At 59.2% G+C, this 25,361-nt stretch overlaps 1 protein-coding gene across 1 annotated transcript; it reads right to left on the bottom strand.

The window, feature by feature from the left end:
- Positions 1 to 1,157: 1,157 nt before the first annotated feature.
- On the bottom strand, positions 1,158 to 16,661 carry TET3 (tet methylcytosine dioxygenase 3). The gene is made up of 10 exons (XM_036396527.2): positions 14,488 to 16,661; positions 12,281 to 12,371; positions 11,942 to 12,035; positions 11,325 to 11,533; positions 10,624 to 10,774; positions 10,195 to 10,284; positions 9,964 to 10,101; positions 9,287 to 9,623; positions 3,750 to 8,967; positions 1,158 to 3,711 (listed from the first exon to the last, which is right to left on the bottom strand). The coding sequence occupies exons 1-9, from the start codon at positions 16,574 to 16,576 to the stop codon at positions 7,229 to 7,231; spliced, it is 4,938 nt and encodes a 1,645-aa protein (XP_036252420.2). The 5' UTR covers positions 16,577 to 16,661; the 3' UTR covers positions 1,158 to 3,711; positions 3,750 to 7,228.
- Positions 16,662 to 25,361: the final 8,700 nt, after the last annotated feature.

Consider the following 25,361-nt stretch of genomic DNA (forward strand, 5'->3'; position numbering starts at 1 on the left):
CCGGAGGGGAGGATCCAAACTTGCAATTTTTAGGAATCCTAAAAAATAAATTTATTGAAACATTGGGGGGAAAGAAAAGGAGGGAAAAGGGGGAAAAACAACACAGAGAGAAAGGGAAAATGATACAAAATAAAATTATCGGCATCGATTTCCTGTCCTAGGAGTATCTACAGTTTAATTACATGTTAATTAATTCATTAATTAATTAATCCTATTGCCTTGAGACGTGGGAAAAAATTCTACCGCTCCTCGATCCGCCCCGAAACTTCATTTCAAGTAACCCCAGAGCCGAGCCCAGCCAGGAACCCCAAAGGGGTTGGGACGCCCCCGGTGCCTCCCCCGCAGCTGCCGCCGTCCCCAGAACACCCCAAAAGGCGCCGGAACACCCCAGAAAAAATTGCAAAACCAAATCCCAAATAACGCCGGAACAGCCCAAGAAAAATCCCCAAATAAATCCCAAAAACCACCGGAATAGCCCAGAAGAAATCCGAACATAAATCCCAAAAAGCGCTGGAATATCCCCCAAAAAATCCCCACAAATCCCCCAAAATAAATCCCAAAAAGCACTGGAATACCCCAGAAAAAATCCCAAAAGAAATCCCAAAAGGAATCCCAAAAGAAATCCCAAAAAGCACCGGAATGCCCCAGAAAAAATCCCCAAAAAAATCCCCAAAGAAATTCCAAATAACACCAGAACACCCTAGAAAAAGAATCCCAAAAAAGCACTGGAACATCCCCGAAAAAAATCCCAAAAGAAATCCCCAAAACCACTGGAACAGCCCAGAAAAAAATTCCTGAAAAAATTCCCAAAAAATCCCAAAAAAATCCCAAAAAGCGCCAAAAGAGCCGCCCCGCCTACGGCTGAATTCCCAGATCCCAGAAGAAATGACGCTCGGGTTGTAAATTTGGAATTTCCATGGTGCAAAAAAATAAAATAAAATAAAATAAAATAAAGAAAAATAAAATAAAATTTAAAAAGTAAAATAAAATTAAAAAAACCAACAAAATAAAATTTAAAAACAAAATAGAATTTAAAAGAAGAAAATTCCAGTAAAATAAAATAAAATAAAATAGAATTTCCAAAATAAAATAAAATAAAATTTTAAAAAATAGAATAAAAAAAATCCAAATAAAATAAAATAAAATAAAATAAAATAAAATAAAATAAAATAAAATAAAATTTCCAAAATAAAAAATCCCACTGACCCAAAACCTCTCCTCACTCCCGGAACCCAAATGAGGAAATTGCGGCGGGGTCAAAAATCCCTGAAGGAGGCGCAGAAATGGGGAAAACCTGGGCGGGAAAGGGAAAAGGAGGGAAAATTGAGAGGATGCCTGATCCCAGAAATGTGGGAAAGGATCCCAGAAAAGCAGGAAAGGATCTCAGAAAGGATTTTGGAAATGTGGGAAAGGATCTCAGAAATGGGGAGAGGATCCCTGATCCTGGACGAGCTGCACCCGGGGCTGGGGGCTGAGGTATCTGCTGGGGGGCACGGGGGGGGAAGTAGCACCAAGAAACCCCAAAAAAAGGAAAAATCAACCCAAAAAAGGGGGAAGGGGAAAAGAAAGAGGCGGGAGGAGCTGGGGGAAGGCGGGAGGGGATGAGAGCGAGGAGCTGCGGGAGCCTGGACAGGGCTGGACACGGTGCTGGACATGGGATGGACATGGGATGGACACGGGATGGACACAGTGATGGACGTGGTGATGGACATGGGATGGACACAGGGATGGACGTGGTGATGGACACGGGATGGACATTGGGATGGACACGGGATGGACATGGGATGGACGTGGTGATGGACATGGGATGGACATGGGATGGACACAGGGATGGACGTGGTGCTGGCACAGTGCTGAGCACCAGGGTTGGTTACTCAAGGTTGGTGCTGAAGGGGAACAGCACCAGGACTGAGCCCAGCCGAGCAGTGCCATGGGGGTGCCCAACCACCGTGTCCATGCTCCATGACCAACCACCGTGTCCATGCTCTGGGCAACCACCGTGTCCATGCTCCATGTCTGAGCACCATGTCCATCCTCCATGCCCAACCACCGTGTCCATGCTCTGTGCCCAACCACCATGTCCATGCTCCATGTCTGAGCACCATGTCCATGCTCCATGCCCAACCACCGTGTCCACACGCCGTGTCCAAGCCCCTTGGCCGAGTGCTGTGTCCACACACCCCAGCTCAGCACCACGTCCACACATTGTGGCCGAGCACCGTGGCCGAGCACCGTGGCCGGGGTGTGTGTCCAAGTGCCGTGTCCATGCCTGAGCACCACCATCGAGCACCATGCTCAAGCACCGTGTCCACAACACATGGTCAAATCACACCATGGCCGAGCACCATGGGCCGTGTCCAAGCACCACGGCAGAGCACGGGTCCAGGAGCCATGGCCAAGCACTGAGTCCAAGCACCAAGCAGAGCACCCCTGTCCACCCATCACGTCCACAGCGCATGGCCAAGCACCAATGTCCATTTACCGTGTCCGAGCACCATGTGCAAGCACCAATGTCCAAGCACCATGTCCAAGCACCAGGTCCATGCACCATGTCCACACACCCTGGCTGAGCACCGTGTCCACACATCATGTCTGAGCACCGTGTCCGAGCACCACGTCCATGGTGGCATGGCTGAGCACCGTGCCCGAGCACCATGTCCATGCACCATGTCTGAGCACTGCGGACAAGCACTGACCACACATCATGTCCACACACCACAGCTGAGCACCACGTCCATGGTGCATGGCTGAGCACCATGCCCGAGCACCATGTCCATGCACCATGTCCAAGAACCATGTCCGAGCACTGTGGTCAAGCACCGTGTCCACACAACATGTCCATGCACCAGGTCCGAGCACTGTGGTCAAGCACCATGTCCACTCAACATGTCCATGCACCAGGTCCGAGCACTGTGGTCAAGCACCGTGTCCACACAACATGTCCATGCACCAGGTCCGAGCACTGTGGTCAAGCACCGTGTCCACACACCATGTCCATGCACCAGGTCTGAGCACTGTGGTCAAGCACTGTGTCCACACACCATGTCCATGCACCAGGTCTGAGCACTGTGGTCAAGCACCATGTCCACACAGGATGTCCGAGCACCACAGCAGAGCACCGTGCCCAAGCACCATGTCCATGCACCAAGTCCAAGCACCAAACACAGCACCATGTCCGCACACCACGTCCGAGCACCATGTCCATGATGCGTGTCCAAGCACCATGTCCAAGCACCGTGGTCAAGCACCATGTCCGAGCATCATGTCCATCATGAGTGGCCAAGCACGGGGACCAAGCACCATGTCCGAGTATCATGTCCGAGCACCACGTCTGAGCACCACGTCCATCATGTGTGGCCAAGCACGGGGACCAAGCACCACGTCCAAGCACCACGTCCAAGCACCACGTCCGAGCACTGCACTGAGCACCATGTCCGAGCACCATGTCCACAAGGAGTGGCTGAGCACTGTTCCTGAGCACCACGTCCATGACCACGCTATGTCCATGACCTGTGGCTGAGCACCATGACCGAGCACCATGTCCATGACCACACTATGTCCGTGACCTGTGGCCGAGCATTGAGCCTGAGCACCGAGTCCGAGCACCGCGTCTACGATGTGTGGCCGAGCACCGTGGCCGAGCACTTACGTCCACGCACCGTGTCCAAACAGCCTGTCCAAGCACTGTGGCTGAGCACCATGACCACACACCTGGCTGAGCACCCTGTCCAAGCACCATGACCACAAACCTGGCTGAGCACTCTATCCAAGCACCATGACCACAAACCTGGCCAAGCATCCTGTCCAAGCACCATGACCACACACCTGGCCGAGCATCCTGTCCAAGCACCATGACCACACACCTGTCCAGGCACTATGGCCAAGCACCATGACCACACACCTGGCTGAGCACCTTGTCCAAGCACCATGACCACAAACCTGGCCAAGCACCATGACCACACATGTGTCTGAGCCCTGTGGACACCTGGCTGAGCCCTGCACCTGGACATCACCTCCAGCACCTCATCCTGGGACCCACAGGGAACGGCTCCACCACGACCCCGGCCGGCGGCACGCCTCGGACGCGGCGCCTCTTTCAGTTTGCATAAACCCAACCGGCTCCCGGCACGCCTCGAGCTGTCGCTCCGGAAAAGTAAACTTCCTTCTCAACGACATTGCTTAAATTTTGTATTTTTTTTTTTTTTTTATCTTGGTTCCTTAATTTGATATATACATTAGTAGCACCTCAGCGAGATGGAATCAGGCAGAAGCGTGATACAGTTTGTTAAAACACCATAGCACCGTTTGTATTACAAGATTTCATTTAATAAAAATATGCCTTATAGAGCCCACAAAGCGTACTCCAGTATTAAAAGGAAAAATCAGCAATTGAGGCACCTCAGGGATTCTGGTTTCCTTCTCCTTCCCATGCCTCATCCCGAAAGCATCGAGATGGAGGGGGACCCAAATTGCATCCCTCGTTTCCTGCCCGAGGCGAAGCACCGTGGCCAGAAAAACCAAAGCGGGACGGAGGAGCCGGTCGGGGCTCCCCGTGCCGAGCCCTCCCTGGGGTTTCCACCACGGCTGTTGTTCTAGCACCATTGTGGCCACGACCTGCTGCAAAACCAGGTCCCCACATCCCACTCGTTAAAAACATCATCCCTTCCCCCCGAGCTCCGCGACCCCCGCGGCCTCGGCACGGGCGGGACGAGCGCGGCCGCCGGGACGGGTAAAGGGAAAAGATTTTGCTTGGAAACAGCCTCTCAGCAGCAAGGGGTAAAGAGCTGTGCATAGATTTCGAGTTTGTGTAGAAGTCTGAAGCGTGCGAATTCGTAATGACTGAGAGTTGAGGTAGGTTAGACAAAGTTTATGTAGTGTAAAAACGTTGAGACTGCAGCAGTTCTCGCTCCCCGACCCGCGGCGCCGGCAGCTCCCCGCTCTCCCGGGCTGAACCCGCCGCGCTGGACCGACCCCTCCCTGCACCGAAAAACCTCTGAGGAAGCAGGACTTAGACAGGTTACACGGACCATCGCCTTCTCCCAACGCTCCTTCTCCTCCAAGGCACCCCCGTCACGCCAGCCAGAGACTCCGGGCGACAACAGCGGGGCCGGCACCCGAACCCGGCCCCGCGTCGTCCCCGCTCCGCGTCCCGAACCACGGCCACACGGCGGGTCCCCGGCATTGCCCGCCGGCGTCCCTAAAATCTGACTCTTACAATCCTGATATGCTATTGGGTATTTCTAAGAAAAGCGGGAATAGCTCGTTGAGTTTCCTTGTCAAATATACGCGACTTTACAGATTACGGTTAAAAAACGAACAAAAAAACAAAAACCAAAAAAAAAAAATCATTAATGATGAAGGACGGACAAAGCATGTTAAATATTCTGCCAGTATTTACAGTTCTCCCACGATAATCTTGTTTAAAACATACTGCTTCAAGTTGGGGGGGAGTGGGGGGAGAGGAAAGAGGGGAGTTGTTTGCTTTTTTAAGTTTTGCTTTCATTCTTTTTTTTTTTTTTTTTTTTTTTTTTTAAATCTAGGTGAAAGTGCTTTTAAAAAAATTTCTTTCCCTATTTACAGGTTTAAAATCAGACCACGTCAATGTTCAGGCTGTTTTACCGAGATCCTGCTGATCCGTGCCCGTGCGCGAGGTGGGGGGAAGGAGGGTGACGGTAAACACGAGGTGATCCCGCACGGCGACGGCGTCGGCGCTGCCCCGCTGGCTCTCCAAAAGGCACCTCAAAGTGCAAAAGCAATGACCCCGCCCGGGGACGCCGGCCCCCGGCTCCGGCCGCGCCGCGGGGCAGCTCGGCCGCGCTCCGTCCGTCCCGGCGCCGGGCGGGAAGTCTCGACTGAGAGTGTTCCAAAAGCACCACGCGGTTGTCGTCGTTGCTGGGTTATTGGTTGGGTTGGGGTTTTTGTTTTGTTTTTTTTTTTTTGTTGTTTGTTTGTTTGTTTTTTGAGGGAAGAACGGTGATCCGTAGGAAGGAGGGATGGCACCCGGGGAGAGAAAAGAGCACCGAGCCCCGGCGGCGCTGGCCGCGGCTCGCCGGCACCGGCGGGGAAGGCGGACCGCCAAGTCTTGGGATTCGCTCTTCCCAGAGCCGATTGCACGGAGAGAAAGTCCCCCGGAGACGGAAAGCACCAGACTTTAGCAACAGTGATGTACAGAGAGCAACACTCGCTATTCACAGTTTGGGGTTGGTTTGTGGTTTTTTTCCTGTTTTTTGTAAATTTTTTTTTTTTCTTTTTTTTCTTCTGTTTTTGTCCCGTCGGCTCCTACGGAGACGCCGCCGCTGCCGCTCGCCCCGGAGGCCGTGGGCAAAGGAGCCCCAAGTCCGAGCCTGAGCTCGGCCCCCCGGCAGCGGCGTTCCCCAGCCCGGACGTGTCCTGAGGTCTCCGGCGCCAGGAGCGACGCCGGCTTTGCTCCGCGGCGGCAGAGCCGATCCCGCCGGAGGCGAGGAGCCGGGCGGAGACGCACCGTCCCGGGACGGCCCGCTCGCTCGCGGGCTCCCGTTGCTGTGAGAAAGGTCTCCTCGAGCTGCAGAATTGGTATTTTTAGGTCCTTGGAATAAAAATAATTGGATGTTCAGCGTGTCCGGCTGACAGTAAAGCACGCGGTCCCTCCAGCCCCCACACGGAGGAGATGGAGGGAGTCACCTCTTGCCTTTGAGCTGGTTTGGTGTTCAGGTTGGTTTGGATTCATGATTAAGGTGGTTTTTCAATGTTGGCTTCTCTTTCGAAGATCGGCTTCGTCGTTGTCATCGGAGTAAAAAATAAAATAAAATCAAATCCGACAAACAGGCCATTTTAAGTAGAATTAAAAACCTCTCCTTGCGCAAGGACGCTAGGAAATTCATCCGAGGCTAGATTAAAAAACATGGAGATATAAATATGAGATTACCTAAAATCATCAAACAGCATCGTTCCTCTTGGGTTTTTTAACCAAGTTTTGCTTGCTTTGCCAACTCCTTGCTGGGCGCAGCTCTCCGACGGCGTGAGCCCGCGCCGGCTCCGCTGCTCCCGAGCGCGCGCGTTGGGTTCGTTTTCCTATGGGTCGGATTTTATTTTTTTTGTTTTTTGTGGTTGTTGTGTTTCGCTTCGGTTTCGTCTATTTACTTTTGTTTTCTTCTCCCCCACGCCCGAGGAGAAAGCACCACGAAGCAACGCCGGGCTGCGGCGCTGCCGAGGGTTGAGGTAAGATGGGGCCATGGCGGTCGCCTCGGTCTCAGATCCAGCGGCTGTAGGGGCCCGTCACCTTGGTGTAGGCGTAGGAGGACACAGTGATGGCGGAGTTGGTGGGGATGGCCACCGCCTGCCGCGTGGGCACAGAGTCCCTCCTCTCCTTGCTGGGCGCCTCGGTCGCCAACGCGCCTCCCCACTTGCGCTTCTTGGCAAAGGCTTTGGCGTCCGGCGGCAGCCCCAGACGCGCCGCCTCCTCCTGCCGGGCCCGAGCCCGCTCCGCCAGCTGCTTCACCTTGGCCTCCCACAGCGCCAGGCCGTGGTTGGGCTGGTTCAAGTTCTTGTGTTGGTAGAAGACGAGGGAGATGCGGGTGGGGTGGCAGCGGTTGGGTTTCTTCAGCGGGGTGGTGGCGTGGAGCTCGCGGCGGGCGCACTCGATGAGGATGGAGCCGTGGGCGGGCGCCACGGCCACACCGCCAATGTTCTCGTCCAGGAAGTTGTGCTCACTGTCCGACCACTCCTCTTCCTCTTCCTCCTCCTCTTCCTCCTCCTCTTCCTCTTCCTCCTTCACCGCCTTCTCCGGCAGATCCTCCTCCAGGCCAAAGGGGTCCCACGTCTTCTCCTGGCGGGGCCCTGCCACCCCCTTCTCACCCACCGCTGCCTCCCACGGCTTCTCCGCCAGCCCCGGGCTGGGCGCCGGCGTCCTCCGCTCCTCCACCTTCACGGAGCCCCACGGCTCCTCGGGGAAGTTGGGGAGCCCTGGCAGAGCCGAGCTGAACCCCAGTGACCCCAGCAGGCCCGGGGTGCCCGTGCCCGCCAGCGCCGTCTCCCCCAGCTTGCAGGGGCTCCACGGTTTCGGCAGCAAGCCCGAGCCGTGCGCTGCCGCCGCCGGCGGCTCTCCCGCCAGGACGTTGGACCATTGCTTCTCCGGCGGCGGCAGGCGCACGGCAGCGTCGAAGGCGCTCAGCTTCTCCCGCCCGCCCGAGCCCGGCGCCAGCGCGCTCCACGAACCCTCGGCCGTGCTAGTCCTCTCGGGGGAAGCTGTGCCCCGCGGCGCCTTGAAGGGGCTCCAGCGCTGCTCCGGCGCCGTGCCGTGCGCAGGGACGGCCGGCAGCGTTAAACCAGCGCCGGGCACGGCCGCAGGGCTGGGAAGGGGCTCGATGGCGGGCGGGGGATCCGGAGGCTCCTGCTTAATGGGCCGGCTGCCGAAACAGTTCTGTGCAAACGCCGGTGCCTCCTCCGAGCCTGAACTAGTCCTGTGCGCCCCGGCCGTGGCCGCCGCCGCTTTCTGCTGGCTGGCGTAGCGGTTGGCTCGCTCGTAGGTGCGCTGGTGATGGTTTTTGCTCCGCACGCCATGTGGGATGGGCTCGGGGAAATTGCTGTTCCCGTAGGTGTGGTTGAGGTTCTCCTGCAGAGCCGAGACGTCGGGCTTTTTCTCATAGCCATTGCTGACCCAGCTGCTCCCACTCCTCTCGGGCGCCCCGTAATTGAGAAACTGCGAGGGGAACACGTGGTTGCTGGAAAAGCCATAATACCCGAAGGAGGGAAGCGCGAACTTGGAGTGAAACCCGTTCACGGAAGGCAGATTGGGCTGTGCATAGTAGGAATGGTAAGAGTAAACACTGTTCATGCTGTACGGGTCGGAGGGCCGGCAGCTGCCCAGCACCGAGTAGCTCTCCACCACGGCGTTGCCGTTGTACTTGAAGGCGTTGTAATGGCTCTGGGGTTCCACCTTGATGGAAGGTTTCAGCGGCTGCGGGGGTATCCCGCCTTTCAACGCCATACCTGTGGGACAGCACACACAGCCCCCGTGACCTGCCGGCCGAGGGAGCCACCGGAAGGGAGCCAGGACCTCAGAACGGTCGGCCAGACTCAGAAATCCCACGGTGATGGGTTTGCCAGCCAGCTGCAGAGGTTGGCATCACCTGCCATCACCTGGCACACCGGCAGCGACTCGCACCTTTGTGAAAACCCAGGTTGGCACAGAGATGCCATCCAGCACCACAACACAGCAGCCCAAAAAAGGTCCCCAACCACATCCCCATCCCCTCACGCGCTTTCCGGGCAGCTCGGGGTGGCAGGACCTCACCTCTGCCCCCGTTACCTGCATTTGGCTGGAGCGTGGGGAGCTCGAGCGCTTCCTGCTTGATCTTCTCTGGCGTCATCAGCTTCTCTTTCTGCAGCTTCTTCCTCTCAGCAGCAGCTCTCCTGGCTTCCAGCTGCCGCTGCCGGCAGGACTTGGCGGGCTCAGGCAGCTTGCGGACCTCGCGGGGGAAGGACGTGAGCACCTGGATGGCCCCGCTGCCCACCTTGGCGTTTTGGTTCTCCTCGCTGCCGAACTCATCCGTGCTGGACATCTTGTAGAGGGGGAGGACGTGCAGCTGCTCATCTTCGGGAATTTTCCCCACCACACGATTGTCTTCCTTTGTCAGCGTGCAGACCTGGCCAGAGCACGTGCTGTCAGTGGGATGCTGATGGATGTGGCCCGTGCTGGATGAGCCAAACCTCCCACTTCTTCCCCACACTGACATGAAGCCAAAGCAGCCTGGCACCTCCCCAGCCTGCTCTGGTCCCCAGCTGGTATCTGGAAACCTCCCATGGGGTCTGGGTTGGACAAAAGTAGATGCTGGTGCCTGTTAGACCTGAGCAGCCCATGTGAGGTGTGCCCACACCAAACACCTGGAGTCACGAGGGTGGAACAACTGGGGATGAAGCCCCTCAAAATGAGCATCCCCAATTAGAGGGGAGCGCCTTGAAAAGCCCTGCCAGGTGCCTGCTTACCACGGTGCAGCCGTTGTAGAGGTTGTGCTGGTCCTTGTGAGCGTGAGCACAGAAGTCCATGCACGCCGTCACCCCCGAGAACGGCCTCCCCTCCTTCAAGCCCAGCCGGCAGTCGATGGCTACATCCTCGTTGGTGACCTGTGGAAGGAGGAGCTGGTTACCCAAAATCCCTCAACAGCAGCACCCCACACCCATTCCAGCCGTGTGTGCCAAGGGTGGGATGAGCAGGACCTGGTTTTGGTAGGCTTGCGGCGCCAGCCTCTTGTAAAGCGGAGCAACCTCGGTGGCCAAGTCCTGAAAGCTTCTCCGGAGCAGCTCTTCCTGCGGTAGGGAAAAGAGGAGGATGTCTCCCAGGGGTTTTGGCAGCAGGGATGGAACTGGGGACAGAGTCCACAGACACCACACAGCAGCCAACCCTTCCCATGATATCCACCACAGCACAAAGCACGTGGCTTAAATTCCTCGTGAGGATTTGGCCATCCAAGCTCCAGCCTCATTGTCCTCTGGGATTTCTAGAGGCCCCATTCGTGCCACCTTTCCTTTCCTCATCTCTAGCCCGTAAAAACCCTTCATGGAATCCTGTTTTCATAGTCCTGACAGGAAAGGAGCTCCAAACCACCACCCCACCAGCGCTGCCCCTGCTCCACCTCCATCACCCACCTCTTTGGGGTTGTCTCCCACCAGCCTGAACTTGCGGGGAGTTTTGCTGCGGGCGTATTTGCAGCCGTTGAAGTACATGCTCCAGGAGCAGCCGAAGGAGAAGGAAGCACCGCAGGTGTTGGGGTCCTTGCCTTGGCACGCGCAGGTCCGGCTGGGGGGGACACGGTGTGGGAGCGTCAGCTGCCGGTGCCGCACAGTGACGGCAGCTCTGGGAACGGGAGGGAGCCCCCATCCCATTCCCCATCCCATTCCCGTATCCCATTCCCCATCCCACTCCCACAACCAATTTCTGCATCCTATTCCTGCATCCTGTTCCCACATTCTGTTCCCGCAACCAATTCCTGCCTCCCGTTCTCGCATGCCATTCCCACATCCTGTTCCCATACCCCATTCCTGTACCCCATATCCTGTACCCCATATCCCGTACCCCATTCCCATACCCCATTCCTGTACCCTATATCCCCTACCCCCTATCCCATACCCCATTCCTGTACCCCATATCCTGTACCTTATATCCCGTACCCCCTATCCCATTCCCGTACCCCATACCCCATATCCCACACCCCATTCCTGTACCCCATATCCTGTACCTTACATCCCGCACCCCCTATCCCATACCCCATTCCCGTACCCCATACCCCATATCCCACACCCCATTCCCCCCCCATCTGCCCCCCAGGCGCGCTGCCGGTGGGACTCACTCGTCGTTGAGGCCGCAGCGGCGGCTGGTGGGGTTGCCGTACTTGGTGAGGGTGTCGGTGAGCTCCTGGTAGAGCGTGTCCCCCAGCGTGCGGGGGATGCCCTCCCAGGCCAGGATGAGGATGATGATGACGGCGTTCTGGCAGTGGTGGCCGGCGCGGTGCCGCACCAGGCACAGCAGCTTCTCCTCCTGGTTGTGTCTGCGGATCACCTGGAACGAGAGGGGCTGGGTCGGACCTCACGGCATGGGGAATCCCACAAGCCCTGGGGTGCCCTGAGCTGGCTGAGCCCATGCCAGGAAGGAGCTGCTGCATGGGGGAGAGGCAGGAGGATAAGGGGGGCTACAGGAGAGGGATTTGGGCTACAGGAGAAGGATTTGGGACATGGGAGATGGGTTTGGGGTATGGGAGAAGGATTTGGGCTATGCCCTGCATGTCTTCCCCAGTGCCCTGTGGGGTGGGGAGGGCAGAGCTGGGCATGTTCCCATGGTTGCCTTCACCCCATGGATTTTGGCAGTCTGGGGGAGCTGCTGGCTCTGGACACACCATTCCCCAGTGCCAAAGTGTGGGGAGCCCCGAGGGGCACAGAGGGGACGAGCCTGGGGACGAGAGGCACTCACCCACTTGGCGATGGGGCAGCCCCGGGAGCTCTTGCCCTCCTTGCCCGTGTAGATGACCTTCTCGATGCGGATGGCCTTGCCCTTCTCACCATACCTGCCAGGGCAGGGTCACACCCAGTCCCACTGGCCTTCATGGGCCCCTCAGGAGCTCCCTCAGGAGCCCCCAGGCACCCTCACAAATCCCCACTTCCCTGACAGGACCCCACTGTCCTTGACTGGACCCCGCTCACTCTCCCAAGTCCCCAGTCACTCTCTCAAGTCCCCACTCCCCTGACAGGACCCCGCTCACTCTCCCCGCTCCCCTGACAGGACCCCAGCCCCGCAGTGAGGGGCTCTTACCTCTCCTCCATGAGCTCCCTGATGGAGGCCACGGTGGGCCCTGAGCCCAGGTGGGTGTAATAGGGCCCCTCATCCTTCTCCACGATTTGCTCTGCAGAGAGAGGAGGGGAACAGAGATTTGGGGTTTGCACCTTTGCTGGCTGCCCTGAAGGATTCCAAACACCCAAATCCCCTCAATCCGAGCTCTTCTGCACCAAAAGTCAAGGCTTTGTTAACAGCAACTCCTTGTTCCCTGCTTTGGAAGGTTCTGCCAGCACTGAAACGCTGCTGGAAAACCCTCACCCATCAACACCCACCCCGTTTTTGGGACCCAAAAACCCTCTGAGGAGCCACAGCCCTTGGAAGCACCCTGGCAGTGACCACAGCTCCATCCAGGGAATCTGCTCTGACCACGGGGGCTCTGCTGGGCGGGAGATGTAGACCGCAAACCCCCTCCTCACCCTGCTCCCCACAGCTCCCACTGGGCACTGCTGGCTGGGAAATTCAGACCCCAAACCCCCTCCTCACCCTGCTCCCACCCAGGGCTCCTGTCCAGGACCTCTCACAGGCACCGGCCCAGCTGGATGCTGCCATCATGGGTTGATTTTGGGGGCAGGAAGCTCTTCCTGCCTGCTTCAGGGGTTTGGGCTATGGGAGAAGGGTTTGGGCTGCAGGAGAAAGATCTGGGCTATGGAAGAAGGGTTTGGGCTGCAGGAGGATCTTGGGGGCTGCAAGGAAAGGATCCTGGAGCTACAAAAGGATCCTGGAGTTACAGGAGATGGATGCTGGAACTCCAGGAGGATCCTGGGGCATCAAGAAGAGGATCCTGGGGCTCCAGAAAGATCCTTGGACAGCAAGAAGAGGGTCCTGGGGCTTCAGGAGAAGGACACTGAGCTACAGCCCTGCACACAGCAAACCCCTGGGGGCTTTCAGGGCATGAAGGAGCTGGGGTGGGAAGTGATGGATGCCCCAAGCAGCCCCAGCACACAGGGATGCTCCAAAACCACCAGCTGGGATGTGCCCTGCACCACAGCCAGGGCTGGTCTGTGTTTGCATCCCTCTGCTCTCACCAGCCTGATTTTCATTCCCATCATGTCCAGCTGGCCGGGAGCCAGGCTGAGGAGAAAGCCGGGCTCAGCTGGGCTGCAGCTGTCCAGACAGGGATCAATATGGGAGGCTTGGAAAAAGCTCATTTTATTACAGCCTCCAACAGCTCCCGCGCCCAATAATGCACCGAGCCCTCTCCTGCTGCATTTCTTTCTCCCTGAGAAAACAGAGAAGGGGAAGGGGGGGAATCCCCCCTCTCCCAGCCCCTAAACAAATCTTTTCCTGGCAAACTCCGAGGCTGGGTTTGAGTGGCTTCAGGAAAGCTTTCCCTCCTCTCCGTGGAGTCTGGGGCTCGTTCCTGCTGCCATTCACAAGCAAATAAATAAATAATCATCAGCCCCGCTAATAAATCACAGCCTGTGCTTTATAGCCCAGGGCATCCTCTGGGTGGATGCCCCCCAGAATCCTCATCCTGCTGCTCCCAGGGGAGCACAAAGGTCCAGTCTAAATATTGGGGAGGGAATATTCAGCTCCTCACGCTCGGATGGAGGTGGACTGGAAGGACTGGGTAGGAATTCTCTAGCACTTGCTGCGAAGTCTAACAAATGCCAATGCACACCAAAAATAACCACAAAAAAACCTCACAAATCCAAGAGTTTGGGGATTTTTCAATGCATCCTGGTGGGATTGGCCAGTGAACAAGGCAGCATCCCAGCAGTAAGTGATAAGCACAAGCGTCAAACCAAAGTTTGGGTTACTCAAAGCAACCTGAACCAGCTAATTTGGCTGAAAACACCAGGGATAACCAGGTGAGAGGGAGTTTAGGTGGGTTTTGGCACTGGGACCACCATGGATTCAGGGGATTCAGCTGGTTAAGGTTAAATAGAAGGAAAACCCAACAGCCCTTTGGTTTTGCTGCTCATCCAACCCCCCCACCCTGGCACAGCCAGTGACACCAGTGCCACCCCCATGGTGACACAGCCATTTCCATCTAACTGTAAAAACGAGAGAGGAGGAGAGAAACCAAACGGGAGCTCCACAGCACTGGGGTTTCACCACGTGAGGGCCTTACCTCCCCAGAAATCAGGGCTTTGCTGATGCCATGGGTTCTGTTACCTTCCCACCCTGCAAAGACACCTCTGCCACCCTCCCCACGCCCCCCAGCACGGCTGCTGGCTCACCAACACAGTCACAGGTGGGGAATTCAGCCTGTGCCCTCTTGGCAGGGGTGTCCAGGAGGCTTTTGGTCGGCGTGTCCAGGTATTTCAGCGGAGACTCCAAGAAGCCGCTCAGGGTGGGCGTCAGCGGCACCTCGTCCTTGGTGGGTGTTCTGTCGACGTCGTCCACGTCTGGGTTTTGGCTTTCCTCAGAGTAAAAACACGTGGTAGACACCACGGTGATAGCACCAGAAGACTCGATTTTGATCTGTTTGGGGGAGCGGGCAGTGAAGGGTGGCTCTGACAGCGGCCCCTTCCCTGGAGAGACGCTTTTGGGTCCGGCTTGGGGAGCGCTGCTGGGAGCCGGGGCGGTGGCCGCGGTGGTGGCCGCGGTGGGGGACCCTTGTGGAGCTGGTGCTGTCCCCCCCGGCAGCTCAGCAGCCCCGGGGGCGAGCGGGGCAGGCGTCTCGGGGGGCGGCAGGTTGAAATTCTCCCCAAATTCGGCTTCAAATTGTCGGATGAGCTCTTCCAACTTGTCATCCACCATGATGGGAGCTGAGCCGGCCGGCGGGGGGGCGGCCGGCGCTTCCTCCGAGCCAGTCGAGCCCGCCGGCGCCGAGTGAATTTGGGGGCCCCCCCCGGGGGCACCCCTTTCCTGAGAGTCGGAAGCCGGGGGGACGCCGTCCAGGGGGTTTGGTGGCGGGGGGCATGCAGCGGGCAGGGGTAGTGCAAGAGGCTGGTGCGGGAAGGCCGGCGGCGGCGGCGGCGGCGGCTCCGTTTGCATCTCTTCAGCGGGGGGTTCGGCGGGGGGTTCGGCGGGCGCCCGAAACCCCTCCAGGCTGATCTGCCAGAGGGGAGGGAAGAGCGGCTGCGAGTCCTTCTGCTTCGCCTTCTTGATCTGCACTTGCTTGCGGAGAGGTTTGGCCGGCGGGGGCTTTTCAGGCGGCGTTTTCTTCTTCTTCTCTTTGGGCTGCTTCTCGAAGGGCTTGGGGGGCGCGGCGGGGGCGCCGGGAGCCCACCAGCCGCTCGGCCGGTCCGGGGGTGCCGCCGCCGCCGCTGCTGCCAGGCTTTGCTCGAGGAAGAGGCTGCGCTTGTGGTGGAGATGCTGCTGCAGGACCAGCTGCGTCTTCTTGTGCAGGTCGGGCTCCGGCGGTGCCGGCGGCAAGCGGGGGCCGCCCGGTGCCTCATTGCTGGGTGCTCGCTCGGGGGGTTCTGTTTTGGGGGCTGTCACTTTGCCGGCCGTCGCTTCGGGTCTCTTGAAAGCCGCCTTGATGTAGTCGTCAGCGTTGCCCAGCAGCTGCTCCAGCTCTGCCATGGGGTCTCCAGCCCCCGCTGCCCCCTCGGCCTCCAGCCCCCAGGTGGCCGCAAAGTTCCCCCGCGGAGGCGCCGCGCCGAAAAATGGCTCAGGTGCTGCTCCGGGCTCCGGCGGGTAACGGGGCTCGTCCCCTCGCTGCCACGCGGCCCCCGGCGGGCCGAGGGGGCCGGGGCCGAAGGGGACGGCGGGGGGCGGCGGCGGCGGGGGCTGCCCATCGCCCGCGGGCTGGGGCAGGGCGGCCGAGAGCTGCGTGAGGGCTTCGATGGCTATGGCGGTCTGCAGGCTGATGTTCTTCTCCTTGGCGATGGTCAGCGCGCTCTGGGAAAAGGGGAGGCTGTCGGGCGGGCACGGCTCCGCAGCCTCAGGCACCGGCTGGGGGTCGATAGCACCTTCTGGGGGAGGAGGCGGGGGGATGGCGGCGGCGTGGGGCCGCGGTGACGCCAGCTCTTCTCCGAGAGCCGTCTTGATCTTCTGCTCCAGCCATTCCAGGTAGTCGGGGCACTCGGGGCCGTCGCAGTTGCAGTTGGGCGGCTTCACACCGTGCTTGGCCAAAGCCAGGGCGGCCTTGAGGGCGTGCAGGTCCTCTCCTCGTGGCACCCCGTCCGCCGTGCCCAGCCCGCCCCGGCTCATCTCCGAGTCGAACTTCTCGTAGAGCAGCGACGGCGATGCCGGCGGTGGGAGCCGGTAGGAGGAAACCGCCTCGGCCACCGCTGAGAAGGCCACCAGGTTCCGGACGTCTTCCAAGTGGGCTTTGGCAGTGGCGGGCGGCTGGCTCGGCGACCACCCGCTGGGCTCCATCAGCACGGGACCCCCCGCCTCCGGCCGGCCCCCATTCACCAGGCTGAGCCCGCTGCCCTCCTTCAGCCGCCTTTCTTCCACATAATTAATGGGCCCTTCTTCCATTTGGCTTCTGCTGGGTCCATCAACCGCGTCGCCCGCCGAACCTGTCTGTGAGGAGGGACAGAGAAGAGACGTGAGCATCCCTATGTGCTCCAACCCTACTTTTCCCCTCTGTTTCCTTCAGTTCCCCTTTCCCCATCTCATTTTCTGACTGCGGGGATGAAGATGCAGATGAGCCATGTGGGTTCTGCCCGGCTGGCTGAGTGAGGAGCAGCTCGGCTGGGCTCAGAGGGCGGCCACTTTCCACCCTTCCACCCTTCCACCCACGTCCCCACCCCGCCACTTGCTTTCGAAATCACTCAGAGACCGTTCGGGATTTCCACCACCCGCCGAGGGCGGGACAGGCAGGGTGTCCCTGGCTGCGGTGGCACCGTTTGCCCGCGCTGAAGGCAGCAGCACGAGGAGGAGAGGGGGGTTTTGGAGCCGTGCCAGGAGCGAACATCCCGGCCGGGAGCAGCCGTCCTTCGCCGCGGGCCGCGGCACGGCAGGAAGCCGCCGAGTTGGCTACGCCGGTGCCAGGGGCTGTTTCACCTCAAATAACCCCGTGTCTGCATCAACACGGCTGGCCAGGGCTCCCGGGGCCGTGCCAGGGACACACCAAACCCACCTGGTGGCACCCAGGAGCCCAACACCCTGGTTAGGACCCCCCCAAGGGGTTCTGCCAGGGATGGAAGGGGTCGTTCTGTTCTCCGTGCTGCTGCCCCACCTCGGCACTGGGGATTTCGGCGCCGTTTGCTGATAAGCAAGGGCAGCTTCCGGCAAGCTAAAAATACAGCAGAGTTCACTGGAAAAACCATGCCAAAGCAAGCAGAGGCTGTGGGCAGAGCTTCCTGCCTCTGGATGGGGCCGCCAGCGGCCCGTGGGAAGGATCCGCAGCTCAGATTGGCGAGGAGAGCCGAAATACAAAGTTAAATACCAAGTTAAATACCAAGTTAAATACAAAGTTAAATACAAAGTTACGGCTCCGAGTGTTGAAAGTGTCCGTGTGTGGCTGCCTCAACCCTTCAGGCACCACGGCTTCGGCACAGAGTCCTTCACCCTTGGCTGTGAGATCGTGAGCAGAGCCACGCCGCAGAGATAAGAACGCTACGCTGGAGAGATAAGAACGCTGCTGACTCCGGCGAAACCTCGGAGGGACCACTCCCAGCACGACTCTATCCAAAAAACCCCTTTTCCCCAGTGGAGAAATCCCCCAGGGCGGCGCGGCGCTGGTACGGCATCACCCCGTGGTGTTTTTAGAGGGTTTTTAGGGGGGCTCCGCTGCCTTCGGGGTGATGGGACCGGTCCGGCAGGTCCGGGGAGAAAGCGCAGCAAGGGCAGGGTGGGGACAGCACAGCACGCACGCCTCCGCTCTCCTTCGCACACCCAGCAGGGAACGGCCTCGCCCGTGCTTCCTCCGCCCTCATCTTCCTCCTCCTGCCCAGCCAAAGGGGATTTTCCCAAGCGCCGGGGAGATAAACCCCCCCTCTGAACCCTGAACCCCCCTCTCAAGGGCTCCGGTGCCCCAAGGGTCGCCAGCGCAGGGAAATGACGGCAAACCTGCTCTGCTCCGGGTGGGGAGCGGCCCGAAGAGTTTGCCCAGGGGAGAACCTGCGGGGAAAGGGCAGGGGAAGCCCCAGAAATCAGCCGCAGGGCCTGGGAGGCACCTTGGGCTGCTCCTGCCCATAAACTGGGTTATGGAACCGGGCTGGGAATGTAGGAAAATAGTTCATGGTGTGAACCGAAGGGAGGAGCAAACATCGCCCTGCTGCTCCTAAAGGGTTAACCCGAAAGCCACAACCCTCCTAAATCAGCGGAGGAATAAAACTTCACTCACATACACACATATATACATGTGTGTATATATATATATATATAAAACGATTTTTTTCCTGGCCGTCCCATCCAGCTCCTTTCGTTCCAGCCCTGCTGGCTGGGAGATGTAAAGACCCAAAAATCGATGCCCCCTCCCCATCCCGACGCACTCCGGCTGCACCGCAGCAACCCCCCCTCAATGCCCTGGGCACCAATTCCTCTGCCCTCAGCTTATTTTCCTCGGAAAAGTTTTCCCAGAGCTCCCGAACCTCCTTCCATTCACCCCGAGAAAGGATAAAAGCTGGGGAGGGGGAGGAAATGAATTAAAATAAAGAGAAAACCAAGCGATACGGTTGGGGTTAAGCACATCCCCTTCTGCATCCTCCGGGCGCTACAATAGGGAAAAAATCCCCGTGAGGAAAACAACTTTTTTTTTTTTTTTAAATCCATTTTTCCTCCCTTTTTAAATGCCCCCCAGTTTAAATGCCGTAAACAGAGAGAAGGAAGGGGAAAAAAAAAAAAAAAAAACCAAAACAAAACCAGCCACACAGAGACTGAGGCCGGCTTGGAGCGGTTCCAGCCTGGGCTGCGCTCCCTGGGAACAGCCCGGAGTGCTCGGATCGCGGAGCGGGCTCGGGGCCGCCTCCGGCCGGGCGGCACTTACGGCTGCGGGGGCGGGAGGCGAAGCCGCGGGCGGCGGCACCGGCACCGTCCGGGGCGGGAAGGAGCGAGCGGGGCCCGCGGGAGCACCGGGAGCCCCGGCCCTCCCCGCCCCCTGCCAGAGCAGCTGCAGGAGCCATTGGCGCCCGCGCCGCGCGCACGTACGGACCGGCCGGCGGCGGACAGACGGACGGACGGACGGACAGAGGGACGGAGGGATGGAGGGACAGACGGACGGACGGAGGGATGGACGGAGGGAGGGGGGGATGGAGGGACAGGCGGACGGAGGGATGGACAGACGGATGGATGGACGACGGAGGGAGGGATAGACGGACAGAAGGATGGATGGATGGATGGATGGATGGATGGATGGATGGATGGATGATGGATGGAGATGGATGGATGGATGATGGATGGATGGATGGATGGATGGATGGATGATGGATGGACGGTGAGATGGATGGATGGATGGACGGAGAGATGGATGGACAGACGGAGGGAGGGATGGACAGACGGATGATGGACAGACGGAGAGGGATGGACGGACAGGATGGATGGATGGATGGTGGATGGATGGATGATGGATGGATGGGAGGATGATGGATGGATGGACGGACGGAGAGGATGGACGGATGGAGGATAGACAGACGGAGGGAGGATGGACAGGATGGATGGACAGAGGGATGGATGGACGGATGGATGGATGGATGGATGGAGGGAGGGATGGACGGACGGAAGGATGGATGGATGGATGGATGGATGGATGGATGGATGGATGGATGGACGGAGAGATGGATGGATGGAGGGAGGGATAGACAGACGGAGGGAGGAATAGACAGACAGACGGAGGGAGGGATGGACAGACGGATGGACGGACAGAGGGAGGGATGGACGGAGGGATGGATGGATGGATGGATGGATGGATGGATGGGATGGATGGATGGATGGATGGATGGATGGATGGACGGACCGGGGTCGGGAGCTGCACAGAACGGAGCACACACAGAGCTTGGTGTCATCCCATGCAAAAACCACACAATTTGAATAAAAGTGGAGAATTTGGGGGCCAGAGGAAGCTTGGTGGCAACGCTGAGCCCTTCCTGGGGGCACTGGGGACACCGGGGGGCTCCGGGGGCAGCGTGTGCCAGGGCTGCAGCGAGGGCACGGCCGGGAGCTCTGGAGGTCAGCAGCAGCCGCTGCCAGCCGGCAGCACGGGCCGGCCAAGAGGGAGCTTTGGCTGCCGGCCCCGCTGCGGTGGAGCCCGGCCAGCCCCGGCTCTCGGGCTGTGGTTTCCTCCTCTGGCACCCACCCCGGGATCCTCCTCCCTTGGGATGGTGGCTTTGGGGCACCGCCGGGGAAGCCCTGAGCGCTGCAGACCCTGCAATAGCAGCCCAAGGGCTGTGCCAGGCACGGGAATGCTGCCGGGATCACACCACGCTCTGGGAGCACCACCGGAGCCCAGAGATGGGGGGAACCCCTTCCCATCCCAATCCCTCCACAGCCTCCAGCTGTGGGGAAGAGGGAGAGGCAGAGGAAGGGAAAGAGGAAGGAGAAGAGAGAAGTGGAAGGGGAATATGGGGAAGGAGATGAAGGCAAAGAGGAAGGAGATGCGGGGAGGGGATGAAGGGAGAGGAGCAGCGGGAGGCAGGCCGCAGAGGAGCAGATGACCCAAATGCAAGTCGCCACCCTGAAAGGGGAATTCAAGGAAACGTGGGAAGGCCGAGGGCTGAGCGAGAGCCCCCGGGTCCCCCCTGGCGGCCGGGGTACCCGCCCTGGTCCCGCCCCTCTCCCGCCCTGTTTCCAGAGCTGTTTCCGTGGCCCCGGCTGACCCCGGCGCCGGGGCTGAGCCGCTCCTGTCCTCATTTAGCCCGGAGAAAAGCCGGAGTAAGCCAGGGAGCTGAGCTGAGCTGATCTCCGCTGCGGGAAACCCGGCTCTGCTCCGCTCCAGTCCCAGGAGCACTTCTGGGGACCCCCATGGGCACGGCCCCTTCCACCCCAGCAACCACTGCACCCCCTTTTCCTCCTCCTTTGGGGTATGACGAGCTGCAATGTGATAGAATCCCACTCCCCATCCCACCAGTACTGGGGGCTTCCCAGGGAGATGGAGGATTGTTTTTAAGGTGGAAAAAAGATTTGTTCCCACCTCCAACCATCTCATTTCCCCCAGGAAAAGTGTTTTCCCTTTTGGAAGGGAGGCTTGAGGTGGGGATGTTTGGGGTCAGGATGGCTGGGGAATGGAGGCTCAGGGTGGGAGTACCTGAGAGTGCGGATGCTTGGGGTTGGGGTGTTTGGGGTGAGGATTTTGGGATCAGGAATGCTCGGCAAGGGGATGTTCAAAGCAGGAAGGCTTGGGGTTGGAATGTTTGGGGGGATGCTCGGGGTGAAGATGCTTGGGGTCAGGACACTTGGGGCAGGGACACGGAGCAGGAAAATTGGGAGCAGGGACAGGGAGCAGGAAAATTGGGAGCAGGGACACAGAACAGGGACACTCAGGGCAGGGACACAGAGTGGGGACACTCAGGGCAGGGACACAGAGCAGGGACAGGGAGCAGGGACACCTGGAGCAGGAAAAAACTCGGAGCAGGGACACAGAGCAGGGACACAGAGAGGGGACACAGAGCAGGGCAGGGAGCAGGGACACAGAACAGGGACACAGAGCGGGGACACTCAGGGCAGGGACACAGAGCAGGGACAAGGAGCAGGAAAACTCAGAGCAGAACCTCAGAACTCCAGAACCTCTGGAGCCCCTCCCTCACCCTGCCCCACATTCCCTGCTCCACCCCAGCTCCTGGGATGTTTCTCCATCCTTTCCAGCCAGCCTGAGAAGCAGAGCAGACTGTGCCACCAGCCCTGTGGTGACAAACCCTCCGGCCACCCGCGGCCTCCACACTGACAGCTGCAGGGCAGGGACACCTGGAGCAGGATGGGAGCACCCGGGATGCTCAGCCCTGCCTCAGCAGCTGCTCCCAGTGGCCGCTCCCAGCAGAGCAGTTTTTGGGAAGCCGAATGCCCCACGCCGTGTGCTCCCAGCACGGCGGCTGCTGCTGCTGCTGCTGAGCCTTCCCTGCCTGGGAGCTGCCAGTTGGCACAGGCAGAGGGAAAGGCTTGGCACGGCACAGCTGCCGGCCCCGGCCCGGAGCCGAGCTCTTGAAAGGGAAAAAAAAGGAGAAAAAAAAAAAAAAAAAAGAAACACCCCACGGGACTATTTTTGTTTCTTGAAGCGGTTTTTTCCTTCAACACAGCTGGCTGCCCTCGTGCCGGCTCCCAGATTGGCAAGGCTGAATCACCGAGCCTGCTCCGACACCGGGGAGGGCATGGAGAGGGGGGAGGAAGGAAAGAGGAAGGGGAGGAGGAAGAGGAAGGAAAAGAGGAAGAGGGAAGTGGAAGGAGAATATGGGGAAGGAGATGAAGGCAAAGAGGAAGGAGATGAAGGAGAAAGGCAAGGGGAAGGGGAAGGGAAAGAAGGGAATGAAGAGAAATGGGAAGAAAAGTGAAAAAGGGAAGGAAGGGAAGAAGGAATGGGAGAAAGTGATGGGCAAGGAGGGGAAGGGGGGATAGAAAAGGAAGATGGGGATGGGGAGGAAGGGAAACAAGGGGAAGAATGGGAAGGGGGACAGGAGGAAGGTGACAGGGGCAGGGAAGGACAAGGACACACGGGAAGGAAGTGGAAGCACATGAGCTGTGTGGGAAAGGCCTGGGGCCTCTCCTCACCTGCCCCCCAGCCCAGCTGCGCTTCCCATCCCATTCCAGCCCAATTTCACAGCCCCCAATGCCAGCATTCCCCACAGGACCAGGCTCCATGCCCTCCTAGCCACTCCAGCCCCCCATGGGGGCATTTCCACCCCACCAACTGCTTTGCCCTGCAAATCAGGGGGAAAAGCCAGATTTGGAATAGCGAGAAGGAAAGGTTTTCCACAGCCATGCCCTGACCAAACTGCACCCCAGCTTCCAAGGCTTTGAACAGAGGAGGGGTCCCTGCACCCTCCTGGTCCCCAGGCGCAAGTCAGGGATGTGCCAGCCAGCACCCATGGGTGCTCAGCCCCCCTCCAGGTCATCCCCATCCCGTCATACCTGGGGGATGCTGCTGTGCCCTCCCTCCCTGGGACATGGGGCTCCTCACGCCGCGCACAGCCCGACCTTCAGCACAGGAGGAGGAAGAGGAGGAGGAGGAGGAGAAGCAGGAGTGCTGCTGCCCTCCCACCTGGCAAGCACGGGCACGCTGCTGGCGCGACGGCCGGCGGGCAGGAGCCGGGAGACGAGTGGGAGCCGGGCCCTGCCCCGCCTGGGAGCAGGGAAACGCCTCCCCTCCCAAACCCACAGCTGGTTTCGCGCCACGACCCGTTCCCGTGGGGAAAGCATCTCGTGGCAGGTGGGAGACGCAGCCCCTTCGGATGAAATCCCTTTCCCCAAAGCTGGAGGAAGGCGCACGGCGAGGAAAACGTGTTGGCAGCACAGCATGGGCAAAGTGCAGCACGCTGTACAAAGAAATCCCTTTTTCTACCCAAAAATTTCAAGCTCTCCCGCTATCCCACTGCCTCCCCGGGGCTGGGCCGCTGAGTCAGCGCCGGCTCTGCTGAGTCACCGGGGCCACCTCAGCCCATGAGCTCAGCGCGGGGGTTTGGCATCTCCCCGCTGCTCCTCGGCACTGCCGGGCCCCCGGGAGCCTTTGCCAACACCTCTGCCAACGTTCTGGGGCCTCACCAGCTTCTCCTCAGCCGCCCCCAAAGCCACAGCGCAAATCCAACGCCACAGAGACACAACCAACAAAGGGTGAGGATGCCGGGAAGCCGGTGACGTTTCAAGCCTTCCCACCCTCCAAGCGCGCCGTGGTCCTCTCCAAAAACACCTCAGCACAGACCACCCACGAGCCGGGACGGCAGCCACCCTCATCCTCCCCAGCTCGCTCGCCAAAAGAGGAAACGGAACAGTGAGAGGACAGGAAAATGAAATCTGGTTTTGCCTTTTTCTTTTCCCCCACCTCACTGGGGTCGGCAGCACCACGGAGGAAAGTGCTGAACGGTGAAAGAACAGAAAAATAAAATCTGGTTTTGCCTTTTTTCGCGACTCCTAGTTGGGGTCAGCAGCAGCACGGGGGAAAGCGCCGCTGCCGCCTCCGGTGTCCCCAGCCCAGTGGTGCCGGGGCTGATGATGACTCCGATGACTCACAGGGAAGGCAGGAGGAAGGAGGGGAGGAAGTGGCGCGTGCACGGGGCCGTGGTGTTTGTAAACCTAAAAAAAGCCATGTGCGGGCAGGCAGCGTGCTGGGCCGGCGGGGAGGCGGGGAGGGAGATCCACAGGGCGGGCGGCGTGATCCCAGTGAGATCCCAGTGAGATCCCAGTGTGATCCCAGTGAGATCCCAGTGAGATCCCAGTGAGATCCCAGTGAGATCCCAGTGAACGATCCCAGTGAGATCCCAGTGAGATCCCAGTGTGATCCCAGCATGACCCCAGTGACGATCCCTGATTGTGATCCCAGTGTGATCCCAGAAGGGAAGCACGGAGATCCACAGGGCAGGCGTGATCCCAGTGTGCTCCCAGTGCACTCCCAGTGCACTCCCAGTACGCTCCCAATGCTCCCCAGTTGGCAGACAGGCCGTTCCCAGTGCACTCCCAGTGCTCCCAGTGTGCTCCCAATGCTCCCCAGTTGGCAGACAGGCCATTCCCAGTGCACTCCCAGTGCTCCCAGTACGCTCCCAATGCTCCCCAGTTGGCAGACAGGCCGTTCCCAGTGCACTCCCAGTGCTCCCAGTACGCTCCCAAGCACTCCCCAGTTGGCAGACAGGCTGTTCCCAGTGTGCTCCAACACCAACCATCCCAGCCAGGGAGGCTCATGGAGACACCTGGCACAGCTGGGAGCAGCCGGCACTGCCAGCAGGGCTGGTGCAGCCATGGCGTTAATTAAGTGCTGGGCCTTTAATTGCAACGGCGTTAATTGGTGCAGGTTTAGGCGCCTGAGCTTTAACTGCAGTGGCTTCAAGGCAACGGCCTTAAGTGCAGAGGCTTTAATTGCAACACCAGTGGGTTCCTTTGGAGCCCCTCACTCATCCCCCCTGCCCCATCTCTGGAGCCCCTCACTCACCAGCCCCATCTCTGGAGCCCCTCCACTCACCTGCCCCTCACCTCTGGAGCCCCTCACCAATCCTGCCCCACCTCTGGAGCCCCTCACTCACCCTGCCCCATCTCTGGAGCCCCTCACTCACCCTGCCCCACCTCTGGAGCCCCTCACTCA

Source organism: Molothrus ater, chromosome 28 (genome assembly GCF_012460135.2).
Source record: "Molothrus ater isolate BHLD 08-10-18 breed brown headed cowbird chromosome 28, BPBGC_Mater_1.1, whole genome shotgun sequence".
In the NCBI taxonomy this organism is placed as follows: Eukaryota; Metazoa; Chordata; class Aves; order Passeriformes; family Icteridae; genus Molothrus; species Molothrus ater.

Bases quoted from the DNA above. Each gene is read 5' to 3' on its own strand.
- TET3 (XM_036396527.2), bottom strand. From the start codon at position 16,576: ATGGAGCCCAGCGGGTGGTCGCCGAGCCAGCCGCCCGCCACTGCCAAA. The intron at 12,372-14,487 runs GTGAGCCAGCAG...CTCTCTCTGCAG, and splicing joins CCCCACCTGTGACTGTGTTG to AGCAAATCGTGGAGAAGGAT. The intron at 9,624-9,963 runs GTAAGCAGGCAC...TGCTCTGGCCAG, and splicing joins TCTACAACGGCTGCACCGTG to GTCTGCACGCTGACAAAGGA.